The sequence below is a fragment of the Anopheles coluzzii genome, chromosome 3 (assembly GCF_943734685.1).
Source record: "Anopheles coluzzii chromosome 3, AcolN3, whole genome shotgun sequence".
Taxonomy (NCBI): domain Eukaryota; kingdom Metazoa; phylum Arthropoda; class Insecta; order Diptera; family Culicidae; genus Anopheles; species Anopheles coluzzii.
In genome coordinates this window covers 73,072,821-73,086,558 of record NC_064671.1, presented here as the reverse complement: position 1 = coordinate 73,086,558, position 13,738 = coordinate 73,072,821, and the positions used below count along the sequence as shown (strand labels likewise).

The 13,738-nt window shown below is 51.5% G+C and overlaps 1 protein-coding gene across 3 annotated transcripts; it reads left to right on the top strand.

Moving 5' to 3' along the window:
* The first annotated feature begins 112 nt into the window (after window positions 1-112).
* LOC120955840 (protein strawberry notch) lies at window positions 113-13,685 on the top strand. 3 transcript variants are annotated; one of them, XM_040377026.2, is made up of 13 exons: window positions 113-890; window positions 2,571-2,733; window positions 4,955-5,326; window positions 6,147-6,425; window positions 7,792-8,006; window positions 8,104-8,194; window positions 8,267-8,652; window positions 8,731-9,137; window positions 9,212-9,365; window positions 9,439-11,329; window positions 11,404-11,542; window positions 12,154-12,520; window positions 12,586-13,685. In XM_040377026.2, the coding sequence occupies exons 1-13, from the start codon at window positions 879-881 to the stop codon at window positions 12,829-12,831; spliced, it is 4,722 nt and encodes a 1,573-aa protein (XP_040232960.2). In that variant the 5' UTR covers window positions 113-878; the 3' UTR covers window positions 12,832-13,685. The 3 variants fall into 3 exon arrangements, with proteins under 3 accessions (XP_040232960.2, XP_049464189.1, XP_049464190.1); XM_049608232.1 differs by lacking the exons at window positions 113-890; window positions 2,571-2,733 and adding an exon at window positions 4,464-4,816; XM_049608233.1 differs by lacking the exons at window positions 113-890; window positions 2,571-2,733; window positions 6,147-6,425 and adding an exon at window positions 4,468-4,816.
* The last annotated feature ends 53 nt before the right edge of the window (window positions 13,686-13,738 follow it).

Here is a 13,738-nt window from a genome sequence, read left to right as displayed (position 1 = left end):
ATTTTAAATAACGTGTAGTGCACCTTTTTTGCACGCGACTGTACGTGAGCGATGGTGCGTGAGTATTCAACCCGACAGTGTAAGCAAAGAAACGTCAGCCAAAATGTCATCCAACGAGGAGGGCGCGCACACATGGTCAGCAAACCTTCGCCTCCCTTGCGGTGCCGCTCTAGTTTCCTGCGAGCACACAGCGAAGGCGACTGCCCGTGCAAGAACGTACCAACCAATATACTCGCCAGCCCTTTCCGGAACGCTTCCGGAACGAACGTGCGTAACGATTGTGTGTGTGTGTGTGTGCGCGCGAGGGGTAAGGAGTTTGTGTTCCGTTGCGGTTCGGCGTTACAAGGGGACAGTGTCTCCGCACCGGTACTACGACATTCTCACACACACAGGCCGCAGTGCAAAAGCGGAGGGGGGCTTGATGACCCCGACAGTCTCTACTCCCTGATTGTTTGGTAACATCCAAGTGTGCTGTGTGTGCGGGAAGTGGATTGCGAAAATTTGCCGTGCGTTGTGATCCAGGCAGGCCGCACCGTACTTTCATGTGGCCTGTGGTGCGGAAAAGCGAATTTGTCGTCGCAAGTCGTGTTTGCTAAACCAGTCGCCTGCCGTTGCGGCATAAGGTGGTGTGCAGCCTTTCCCCTGCTCGGGGTGGTTCCGGACGGTGCAGATGTGAGCTCGTGATAGGAAAAGTGTGCGTTTGTGTGCGGATTCAAGTGATCGGGAGGAGAGAGAAAAAAAACAAGGTTTACAGGGAGAAATACTGTTCCATCCACCCAATCCACGAAACGTTAGTGGCGGAATTTGTTTGCAAAAAAGCGACAGTGAAAGGAAAAAAAATCGACCGAAGCCAGCAGCAGCAGCAGCAGGAAGCAGCTATGAATCGGATGGTAATTTTTTGTTTTGGTTTTTACACATCCTTGCCAAGCAGTGTCATCATCACATATCCACTTCCCCCGCCCTGTCTGGGTGTAGCGCCTTTCAACGCTGCTGTCAGTTTCAGCAGCTCATGACCGGCAAGTTTTCGGGAGGATTTCGGGAGCGTGCAAAAACAGTGGCAGACAACATCCCTCCTTGCCAGTATTAATCCCGTGTATTGCAGAAGTTGCCGTGCACGTTAGCAATTACAAAAACATGCAATCGGGGGTCAGAATAAAACAGAGCCCCCGGCTGGAGGAAGAGAAAAAGCATAACATAACCAACAACATAAAAAAGAGGCCCGTAGCGAAGGGGGCGAGACGGCGAATGTCATATTTTGACAGAACAACATGCTGCTGGTAGGGTTGGGGGACGAGCGGAGGTTCAATATTCGTGGACAGATTGGGCCGGCATGTTCGCAACCCAGCCGTGCTCGCTATCCTGGAATGTCCTTGGTGAATTATAGGTCCGTTTCGGGTAAATTATACTTGGAGCATTAGGAAAAGGAGCTTTACATGAGGATGGGTGTGGCTTTTATCGATTTGAGGGGATGATGGTTGGAATAGGAACTCCCGGCCACCAAGACGAATTAAGTAGGAGGAAAGCTGACACAATAAGCAGCTCTTATTTCGCAAGCAGTAGGATTTATGTTGATGATTAGTGCAAAGGCGCAACTAAGTAGGGATAGATTAACGATAGGAACATATTGCTGTTTTTTCGTGTCGCATGCTGAAAAAAAAGATAAAAAGCCCTGAAAACTTTTTTTTTGTAAAATAAGGACACTTTTAAGACAAATCTGGCAACGAAAAGGGAATGTTTTGCGGTTCCCTCGTGTGCCGCTCGCGCCATCTCCACCACCACCACGCAATCACCACAACGTGCTTGAAAACACGTGGAGCCGACAGTAAACAGGTTGCGCAGCATGCCATGCCATGTGGTTTTTGTTGCCTTGCTTTTGGTACACATTTTTGGGGTGGCTTTTTCTTCTTCTTCCCCTCCGTTCCTCTTTTTGGATGGTGAATGGCAATGCCGGTAGCGGCTAAATCGCATCGATCGCCATGTGGTGGGAAGATCAGGGGGTCTGGTTTAATCATTTTTGGATAATTTTGTTTTTTTATTGCTTCTGTAATGTTATCTTTGGCCAATGCTTAACATAAAAAATAAATATTTTATTTTCTATAATTCTATCAAACTTTCATGTTTTAATCTTTTTTTTTATATTTTAATCATAAATAAATCCCTTTCGAGCGTTTCTATTATTATCTAAATGTTTGATCTGTGCACATAAAAAATGAATATTATTTGGAATATTACAGAAATAGGCATTTTCAAGAGAAGCATTACAATTTGTACATTCGAATAATATTAGCTAAATTGAATCTTCCGATAATGTATCATATATTTAATTAACTATCTAATCGAGTTAGCCTGGGGTAAGATTGTACCGTCGTAGGAAATTCCTTGGAGAATTTGAATCGAGGGAACGCGGGAACAATTAATTATTTCATGAGCAATGTGCTGCTGCACAACAGTCTTTCGCTAGCGAAATTTTACTTATTTCCCATTTAAACGGCTTTTCATGTCCTTCCGTTGTCGCTGATAAGTAATAATTTAAACTTGTCCCCCCTCCCTTTCGTTGGGCTGTTTTGCAGGCTTTGAAGAAATCCTCCTACGGCATGGAGGAAGACGACGATGACGAGGAGGAGGAAGCCGACGAGAAGGTTGGCGGTGGTCGCGGCGGCGGCGGCGGCGGCGGCGATTCAACCGATTCCGACTTTGACGACGACGAAGATCCGGACGAGATTGAAGTACCAGGTAAATATATACTTAAAGCCAACCCGTGCCAGTAGAACCCCGTGCGCGGGGGCAGTCGCCAGTAAATGGCTGCCATGACTGGGAGGTTTTGCTGACAAATGCTTGCCCGGCGGAGGATGGTAATGGTAATGATCTGCTTTTTGTTCGCGATTTCCGCGTAGTGCCGAGTAAATAATATTCAAGATTTTCGGACCCGATCAGGAGGCAGCAGCATTTGACATGAGGGAGATAAAGGCCTTGGTCGAACCAAAGAGGCAACCAGCCGATCCTGCAGCAGCATTTAATTGTATATGTACATCCCGTGGTGAAACGGGGTTGTTGCTTTGATGGATGCAGGCACATGGGGCAGGCTGAGAAGCGAAAAAGCAGGCCAGGGAGTGTTGGAAGATACAAATCTCAAATCAGCTCGCTAATACGAGCTAATAACTAACCCGGTCCGACCTGCGAATCAACGAAGCCCCCCGGGGGGCCGAGTTGTAGGTCTTGCGGATTTGTCCTGGGCTGCCCAGTGCATATGATGCATTCATGCATCCGAACAGCCACATCCGCCCGTCCGCCTGCTGTATACGTCGCGGACTTGACCGGTGCAACGTTTCGGGCCTCCCAAATTATCTCCTTCAGCCCCACACGTTCTTATGTACATATTATTATCCACCAGAACGCACCCACACACACACAAACAAGCAGTCATAGGAGAATCGATTCAATTTTGCACTGCGCCTCCCCTTCCAAACCATCCATCTCCAAATCCATGCAGGACATCGTCAAGTAGGGGACCGCGACCCATCCGATGCTGTCCGAAACCCCCCATTGCCGCCGCGCTGGTTGCTGTGGCGGATCGGTTTGGCGAATTTCTCACGAACAACAAAAACCCCTTTCCATCCCCCCCCCAACACACACACACACACACGCACACAGGTCGGAGGGCGACGATGAAGACGACGTTCCAAGAAACTGGAAGGGTTCGTCGCCACCGCCACCTGTGCGGGAGCGTCTTCGCAACAAACAACCCGAACGCGAATGCCGAACAACCCCTTTCGGTGAAAGATTCCCGTCTCGTCCCTGTACTGTGTACCAACCCCCTTTCTAAACTTTCCTACCACCCTCGCACCCTGTTCTTTGCATAATGTAGGCATCAATTTCTTGCTTTAAAGTTTCCTGTAGTGCGCGCTCTCTCTCTCTCTCTCCGTCCCACGCTCATGTCTAGAGGAGGGGGTGGCCACCACCACAACGGCCCTCCGTTTCTCCCGGTAGGTTGGGCTGCTTGTCGTTTTGCTATAAGAAGCAGCAGCAGTTTGGGCAGAATGAGGATGGGAAGGGCGAGATTAGTAAGGGGTAAGGAGAAAGTTTCCCTCATTCCCGCCTCCCTTCCCGCCTCCCTTCTCACACCCTTCTCCTTCCCCTTTGCTTAGGCTATAGAGGAATTGTGTTCGCGATTCTAGAACCACCCACTGGGCGTCCGCCCGCACTCACTCATCCACCGACAATCCACCCGCTGGATCGTCCTGTGTCGACCGTTTTCCGTTCAAAACGATGATTGAGTCCTGCGTGTGTTTCCGCGGACCATCATCCCTGTGGTGGGTGGGTGGTGGGTGGGTTGGATGGGGTAAGCAATAACGCTGCCGCTAAGACGTGAAGCATCCCTCCTCTTCCCATCCGCCTCCCGTTCTAATTGTGGCTCTATGACTCGCGCGCTGATGTTTGTGTGTTTATGTGTGTGTGCCACATTCTGGCTCTAACGGCTTGGTCGGTCGGTAAAGGGTTGGTTCGTTATTTGTGCGTTCGTCAGTTGAATTATTAGCTCGCATGTGTCAGGACGCGCGCGCGAAAGGCTCTCCCGGGTTCGTCGTTTACCATCGCACCGCACCAAGTTTTGCATCTCTCGCTCTCTCTCTCTCTCTCGCTCACACTCTCTCCCCCGCGTCGGTTTTGGCTTTTGACCGACCGAGCCTAAAATTATCGATCTGCTGTTCCGTGCTGTTTGTTTGCTCCGCGCTGTTTTCGGGGGCAGAGCAAGAAGACGCTGCTAGCAAGACGCTGAATCAGGGAAAGTTCGAAACGGTTGACAACCACAGCCACCAAGGTATTCACGATGTCGGTTTCCGGTGTGTGCCAATGTTACCTTTAATTCCTGTTTCAAAATATTCGTTATTTTATTTGCTGTTTTGTTTTTGTTGTTTTCTAATACAAACTGTCTTTGCTCTTTCATCTTTTTCTTCAGGCGGCGGCAAAGATCTGGCCACGGTCGCTACGCTGACGAAAAAGTACAAAACGGAAGCGGCAGCAGGCACATCGACCGTCGCGGGCACCGGATTCGGCATGGCAGCAACCGGCATTAGCAGCAAAAGCGATGCAAAGCAGCAGCAGCAAGCGGGGCAGAAGGTGCAGCCAGCGCCGCCGGTTCTGAACAAGCTGGCCGGCGGTAACTTTATCATTAAGCAACCCTCCAAAGATTCGATAGCGGGCGTGATGATGGCGAGCGGCGGTGGTTTGATCGCGGGCAACCGTACGGCAGGCGCCATCGGCACCGCCATGAAGCCAACGGGCGGCTCGCGGTTGACCGGACCGGTCGGTACCGGCACGGGGGGCAGTGGTGAGTAGTGTAATCGTTCACAGAATCTTAGTATATTAAGGGGGGGGGGGGGTTGCCTGTTGTGTGCCGGCAGCACAAGGGCGGAAAAGAAAGGCGGCTCATGGAAGTGACGTCACTTGAGCGCGTTAATAAGACCGCATGCTCTACCAACCACAGGGTCAAATTTCCCGCCAAAAGAAAAGCGTTTTGTAGCAGGAAAGACTCAACATCCTTTCCTGTTTTACTGCATTAATCTTGTTTGGCGATTGGAAATGTTGCCCAGGGTTGTTGCGATGTCTTAGGTTCGTTGGTGCTTGAAGAAGATGCTCTAGCCATGCTCTTTTCAACGCCTCCCGTGCTTGCTCCTCGCTAACTTGCCTTTTTGTCTTTTGTCTCTTGTTCTCTTCCACCCGCACTGTCCGGTTCCATATTCCTTATCAAATATCTGCCAACCTTTCTCCGCATCCGCACGCCGCCGCGCCGTTTGCCTGGAATCTGGATGCGGAAATAACGCGCCAACCGGACATCTAATGTCTTGTACACGCTGCTGCTCGCTTGTGTGTTGGTGTGTTGGTGTGTTGGTACATAAATCCTAATCACCTTCTTCACCCGGACTTTACGCGATGCATTCCCCCCCCCCACCCCACCTCTGCTTCCGTTGCATAAATTATTTGTGTCCTGCGCTGCTTCGGTGCAACTTGCGGATGTTTCTCCCTCATCCCTCCCAATCATTCCCCTCCCGCATCTGTCCGACATGATTCCGTATGAAATTATTTACTTCCGCGGTCCGATTTTCCGGCATCGATCTTGTGTGTCCGTGTGTGTCCGTGTGTCGATGCAGCGTCGGCGACAGTTGCTTCTACTGCTACTGCACCGTGTCCATCTTCGTCGACCGGCGGTGGTAACCGTTGGGTTGGGTTGGGTGGCGAAGGTCCCAGCGGTAGCAGCAAACCGATCGGGAAGGCAACGGCAGCGATGATGACGACGGGGACGACGTCGATGGTGACGACAACAGCAGCAGCACCGCCGATCACCGGCACGGTACCCCCGGGAGCGACCAGCATACTGGGCGGGCTGGGCAGCTACTATCCGCCCGGCATTGCCACTCTGCTGGCGCAGAGTAAGTTACCGCCGCCACCGGCCACCACCAGTGGCGCCCGTTTGCGGCAGTAGTACGGCGGCGGCAGCCAAATGGTTCTGCTTTTTTTCTTTTCCTGAGCTGTGTTTTTTGCGTTTGATGTCTGATTTTTGGTTTCATTTCATTCCTTCCCTTTTTGGTAAGGTAACATAGGATATTTTACATTGATTTGTTATCGTTTTCTTCCTGAAGCGCATGTAGTGTCAATCATTGCGATGTCTTCTGTTGGTTAGTTGCATGCTTTGGCAGAAATCAGTTTTTTTTGGTTACTAATTTCTTCATTTTGAATATGAGACGTTTATATAAGTTATTTTTTCAACTAGAAAATTTCATTTTGCTTTTGATGTATGGTTCTTCTCAGTAATGAATGACCAGATCCGTGTCTTCTTCTTCTTCAATGACACAACAATCGTTGTCGGTCAGTCAAAGGCTTGATTGTATCACACTTGTGGGCTTGGGCTTGGCTTTTAGTGACTTATTGGTTATTCCCCCCATAACAGGGTAGTCAGTCAGGTCCTACACGCATGGAGACACGGTCCGTTTAGGGGTTGAACTCATTACGGTTATGTTGTTAAGTCGTTCGAGTTGACGACTGTACCACCAGACCGGCCCAATTATTGAGCTATATTGGGGAAATATAACCTGCGGCGTTGCATGGTGCTATGGGAATATTGATATAATCCGATTGGATACTATCGATCGAAATTGTTCCACTTCAAAATACATAAATCTGCGACATTGATTAAAAATTCATTTATCCCGTGTAGTGCCAAAAAATGGAAATAATTTGACAGATTTGAAACCCACTTGTGCCTCTGTAATGGATAATTTGTGTAATTGAATTCAAATTGTTGCTGATGCAGCTTACTAATCGGTCCGCTGGGGCAAGGGGATATAGACGTCAGCTTCTATGTGTTTGTGCAGATGTTAATCTCTGCGAATGTCTGTGGTACATAATTAGATGGAATTGTGATTGGGTTCTTGTCGCGTTTCGCTTCACCCAATGTGCTCCTGGTTCGGAGCATATCTATTGCATATAAGACATTTGCACAGTACATTGATATGTCGTATTTCCTTTGTTGGATCATTGCTAGAGTTGTGTTTGGCTAGGTTTTAAGACATTCAGGCCATTTCTATTCGTCTCTGGAGGACTTATTTACTTATTCGGTTTCGTCTCGTTTGTGTTTTCAGCCATATATTATTTTCTTATTTATGCTTGATGTTTATATTGTTAAGTTATTTTGTTTATAATTAATTATCCTTTTTTATTAGTGTTATGCGGCTACTTATAATTGCATAATTAAACTTCTTTAACGTGATTTTCTTTTTCGCACTCTGCTATCCTCAGTGGAAATGTCCGGCCTCGGAGGGTACGGTGGCAACTCATCGATAGGCGGCGGCGGTAGCAGCGGTGCGATCGGCTCCGACAGCGTGAACAAAATTATGACAAACCAGCTCATGCTGCAAAACCTGCAGGCGATGCTGGTGGCCAACCCGCACTACCTAACCAGCGGCATACCGACGCAACTGCTCTCGCAAATGGTGATGGCAGATCCTAGCAAGGTACTATTGAAAGAATTGATGCTGAGTTTATACAAAAAAAACCTCCAAAGCGTCTCTGATGTGGAGAATATTAATTTAAACCGTTTTTCTTTGCCAGCTACAACTCAACCAAATGCCCGAAGAGGAGGAAGCGGAAGATGAAGAGATGGGTGTGGCGGAAACGTACGCCGAATATTGGCCTGCTAAGCGTAAGTGTGATTTTTGGAAGCAAACAATTTGTTCTTTTTGTGTTAATTCATTTTAAAATGTTTTTCTCACAGTGAAAATTGGCAAAAAGCACCCGGACCCGGTAGTGGAAACGGCCTCCCTATCATCGGTCGAACCGAGTGACGTCTACTATCAGCTGTCGATTCCGCCCGAAACGATCAACGGTGGGTTGCTGAGCGCCCTTCAGCTCGAGTCGATAACGTACGCGAGCCAGGCACACGCCCACCTACTGCCGGACGGGACGAGGGCCGGCTTCCTGATCGGGGACGGAGCGGGTGTCGGCAAGGGTCGTACAATCGCCGGCATCATCTACGAGAACTATCTGAAGGGGCGCAAAAAGTCGATCTGGATATCGGTGTCGAACGATCTGCGATACGATGCGGAGCGCGATTTGCGCGACATTGGAGCCGGCAAGATTGAGGTGCTTGCCCTTAACAAGGTAAGATTGGACGCCGAAAAAAAAGTAATTCCTTAATCTGTGATTACTAATTGGACTGTATTTTACCCTCTCCCGCAGCTTAAGTACGCCAAAATCAACTCCACGGTCAACCACAACGTGAAGAAGGGCGTCATCTTTGGCACGTACTCGGCCCTGATCGGGGAGTCGCAGAGCACGGCTGGGAAGTACAAGTCGCGGCTGAAGCAGCTGCTGCAGTGGTGCGGGCCCGACTTTGACGGTGTGATCGTGTTCGACGAGTGCCACAAGGCGAAGAACCTTTGCCCGGTGGGCTCGAGCAAGCCGACGAAAACGGGCCTGACCGCGCTGGAGCTGCAGAACAAGCTGCCGAAGGCGCGGGTCGTGTACGCGTCCGCCACCGGCGCATCGGAACCGCGCAACATGGCGTACATGGTGCGGTTGGGCATCTGGGGCCAGGGGACACCGTTTCCGTCCTTTAATGATTTTATACAGGCGGTAGAGAAGCGGTAAGTGCTGATGCTTGTAATGATTCTTGTGAACGTATTCCACTCATTGACGGTTGGTGATTTTCTCTCCACAGTGGTGTTGGAGCGATGGAGATCGTTGCGATGGACATGAAGCAGCGTGGCATGTACATTGCGCGCCAGCTAAGCTTCCACGGGGTGACGTTCAAGATCGAGGAGGTGCCACTGACGAAGGACTTTAAGCAGGTGTACGATGCGTCAGTGGAGCTGGTAATTATTGCGTTTATTTTGCAAACTTGTCCAACAATTAACTGTTTCCCCCCGTATTTCTTCTCCTCCGCAGTGGGTGGAGGCGATGCAAAAGTTTACCGAAGCGGCAGAACTGATCGATGCCGAGAGCCGCATGAAGAAGACGATGTGGGGCCAGTTCTGGTCGGCGCATCAGCGCTTCTTCAAGTATCTCTGCATCGCCTCGAAGGTGAACCACGCGGTGAAGGTTGCGCGGGAAGCCATCAAGTATGGCAAGTGTGTGGTGATCGGTTTGCAGTCGACCGGCGAGGCTCGCACGCTGGAGCAGCTCGAGCGGGACGATGGCGAGCTGAGCGATTTCGTGTCGACGGCAAAGGGTGTGCTGCAGTCGCTGGTGGAGAAACACTTCCCCGCACCGGACCGGAGTCGGATCAATCGGTTGCTGGGGCTGGCGGACGGTCGCACACAGCTCGACAGTATACTGCAAGATATTGCCCGCAGCAAGGCGACGGCACCCGCGTCCGGAGGGACGGCTCTCGGGGATGCGAAGCGAAAGCGAGCCGGAGCTGCGAGCAAGACGGCGGGCGTGCCAAAGACCAAGCGCTCGAGAAACAACGGTTCGTCGGACGATGAAGGTACGTCGTCGGACGCATCGTCGACCGCCTCATCGCCCCGTCGCTCGAACGAATCCGACTTCCAGCCGTCCGACAGCGAGCCGGAGGAAAGCGACAACGACCACTACGACAGTGCGGCGAGCCAGAGCGACGAGTACAATCCGTTCTTCACCGGGTCGGGCAGCGACGACGACGATCCGTGGGTGAGCAGCAAAACGAAGTCATCCTCCTCCTCGAGCAAGGTGAAGTCGAAAGGCAAGAGCAAACCACCGGCGACAACGGCGGCAGCGACTGTTTCGTCCGCCGCAGCGCTAGCGCTGGGCACGGGGCGGAAGAAACCGATCAGCACGCAGGACAAAATACAGGCCCACCTGACGAAGAAGCAGACCGACACGAAACCGACCACCATCCAGTCGAGCAATGGCTTCTCGATCCAGCTGGCGGGCGGTCCACCGCCGAAGGACGCGATCGAGCGCGCCTGCCAGATGAAGGACGAGCTGCTGGCGAAGATTGAACGGTTGGGCGACCGGCTGCCGGCCAACACGCTCGACCAGCTGATCGACGAGCTCGGTGGGCCGGAAAATGTGGCCGAAATGACGGGCCGCAAGGGGCGCGTCGTGCAGAACGACGACGGTTCGATACAGTACGAGTCGCGGTCGGAGCAGGACGTGCCGCTCGAAACGCTCAACATTACCGAGAAGCAGCGGTTCATGGACGGGTCGAAGGATGTGGCCATCATCTCGGAGGCGGCCTCGAGCGGCATCTCGCTGCAGAGCGACCGGCGGGTGCGGAATCAGCGGCGGCGCGTCCACATCACGCTCGAGCTGCCGTGGTCGGCCGACCGGGCCATCCAGCAGTTCGGCCGTACGCACCGTTCCAATCAGGTCAACGCACCCGAGTACATGTTCCTTATCTCCGATCTGGCCGGCGAGCGGCGGTTCGCCTCGACCGTGGCAAAGCGGCTGGAATCGCTCGGTGCGCTTACGCACGGTGACCGGCGGGCGACGGAAACGCGCGACCTGTCCCAGTTCAACATCGACAACAAGTACGGCCGGACGGCGCTCGAGTCGGTGATGAAGACGATCATGGGGTACGAGTCGCCGATCGTGCCACCGCCCGCCGACTATCGGGGCGACTTTTTCAAGGACGTGGCGGGGGCGCTAGTGGGCGTCGGGCTGATCGTGAACAGCGAGCAGATGCCGGGCGTCCTGAGCCTCGACAAGGACTACAACAACATCTCCAAGTTCCTGAACCGCATCCTCGGCATGCCGGTCGAGCTGCAGAACCGGCTGTTCAAGTACTTTACCGACACGCTGGAGGCTACGATCGAGCAGGCGAAAAAGCGGGGCCGGTTCGATCTCGGGATTTTGGGTGCGTATGACCCAGCCATATGGTTAGTAACCTCTGGCAGATGAGTAATGGTGTCCATTTGTCTCGTTCTACAGATCTTGGGGCAGCGGGAGAGAACGTAACGCGCATTAAGCTGATTCGGTTCGCGCGCAAGCACGCGACGGGCATTGCGCCAACCGAGCTGCACGTGGTGAAGGTGGAGCGTGGCATGATTTGGCAGGAAGCGATCGACAAGTAAGGGCGTAAACTTTGTAAAACTCTTTTTAGTAGCAATTAGTGATGGAGCTCGATTCCTATTCCGTTTTTGGAATCAATTCCGGAGCCGATTCCGATTCTGGAATCGATGCCGATTCAAGAGCGGATTTCGATTTCGGAAACGATACAGATTCCGGAACTGAATCCGATATTGACTCCGGAATCGATGCCGACTTCGGAACCGATACTTACTCCGGAACCGATATCGATAACGGAACCGATATCGATAACGAAACCGATGTCGATTCCGGAACCGATATCGATACCGGAACCGCTACCGATTGCGGAACCGATACCGATTCCGGAACTAATAACGATTCCAGAACCGATACCGATTACGGAACCGATTCCGATTTCGGAACCGATACCGATTACGGAACCGATTCTGATTCCGAAGCTGATTCCGGACCCGATTCCGGAACCGATTCTGATTCCAATGCTTATTCTGGAGTCAATTCCGGAGCCTATTCCGGAATCGATTCCAGAAAATTTAAGACCTAGTCCGAATCGATTCCGACGAAAACTTCATTTTTCCCATCACTAGTAACGATCAAATGAAAATATATTTTTGTACCTTCTCTCATTTGTAGGTGGTCCGAGCTTGGTGGTGAAAAGGAAGGCTTCTACATCTCGCAGCATCCGCGCAACGGCAAGTACAACGTGGTGCTGGCGATCGAGATCGAAAATCCGGCCAAGAAGAAGGCACTAACGGCCGGCGGGGTGGCCAGCGAGTTGAAGGGCAAGAAGGAAGCGATCCTGTTCCAGATCTACCACCCGAACACGGGCCTCCAGTTTAAGCACGAGACGCTGGCCGAGCTGGAGAAGAAGTACAAGAAGGTGCTCAGCACAGAGGCGGAACCGCACTGGACGCAGCTGTACGATGCGTCGATAAACACCTGCTCGCACAGCTACTGGAAGGGCCAGTGCCGGAACGTGTCGCTCGGTCACGAATGTGAGGTAATGTGGTTCATGTGGCTCTCTCGGTGAACCTTTATTAAACCGTTTTCTTTACACCATTACAGATTGGTTTGCGGCGACGTACGTACAGTGTGCTGTCCGGCTCGGTACTCGCGGTTTGGGCGCGGGTCGAGAACAGTCTGGCCGCCCGCATCGGCAACCAGTCCCGGCTGCAGGTGATTCGGCTGAAGACGAAGGAAGGCGTCAAGATTGTCGGTACGCTCATTCCAAAGAACTGCGTCGAGCAGCTGGTCAAAGATCTGGCCAGCGATTCGGAGAAGGTGGACGAGGTGATCTTTGACGAACAGTAGAGCAGGAGGTCCCGATCGAAGTAGGGTTTGGCCGCATCCCGGTACATGTTCTTTTTGTTGTTATTTGACAAAACTTCACACCCTCCACGATATGCGAGAGGAAAAGGTTCCTACACAAACGGCACGACTATTGTATAGGCGGTTCGCGCGGTACTGATTTTGGGGTTCGATTGAACCCGAGCCCGATTAGAAGATTTTCCTTACACTTAAGAACGTTTATCGGATGGACTCCTGACCAGCTTATTCATCATCCCCCCTCTCTGGAAAGCTGTGACGTGCGATGGTGTACGTCTTTAAACGAGAACACAAGATCCCTGACAAAGGTGTCGTGATAAAGGTAGCCCGATCGCAAAGAACGACATTCAAACGATAGAGAGAGAGAGATGCTTAGTCACGATAGCGTGTTTTATTCCTCCCGGTAGCACTTATCGGTTTAGCTTTTTGTTTGTTTGTTTTTTGTTTCGTCCTTAGAGAGACTGTCCTTCGAAGAAGAACCCATGTTTGTTGTAAAGTTTGTGTACAAATTATCTCTTAGTTAACGGATCCATCATCGTTCCCCCCCTTCACGCCGATACTTTTAACTTACAAACTCCCCCCGAGAGTCAGCGTCGTGTGCGTGTCGAAGGCGTTGCGGTGTTTCGTTTTAATTTCGGGGACGTTTCTTCCGCCGGGACTGCCGCCGCGCGCACACGTGTTTGGCGTGTTTTGCTTTAATACTTTAACGTACGTTACGCCGGCTCCCTCCCCCCACCCCCCTTCGTCACTTCTAGGGAGCGTGGGTAGAGCGAGATATTTCTCCCGTCATTTCGGAAGGATAGCAAAATAAACAGGATTTAGAGAAGTCATACATTCAACCCGGAAGCGTTATGCTACTTGGCTTAGAGAAAGAAAGAGATGGGAAGGTGGG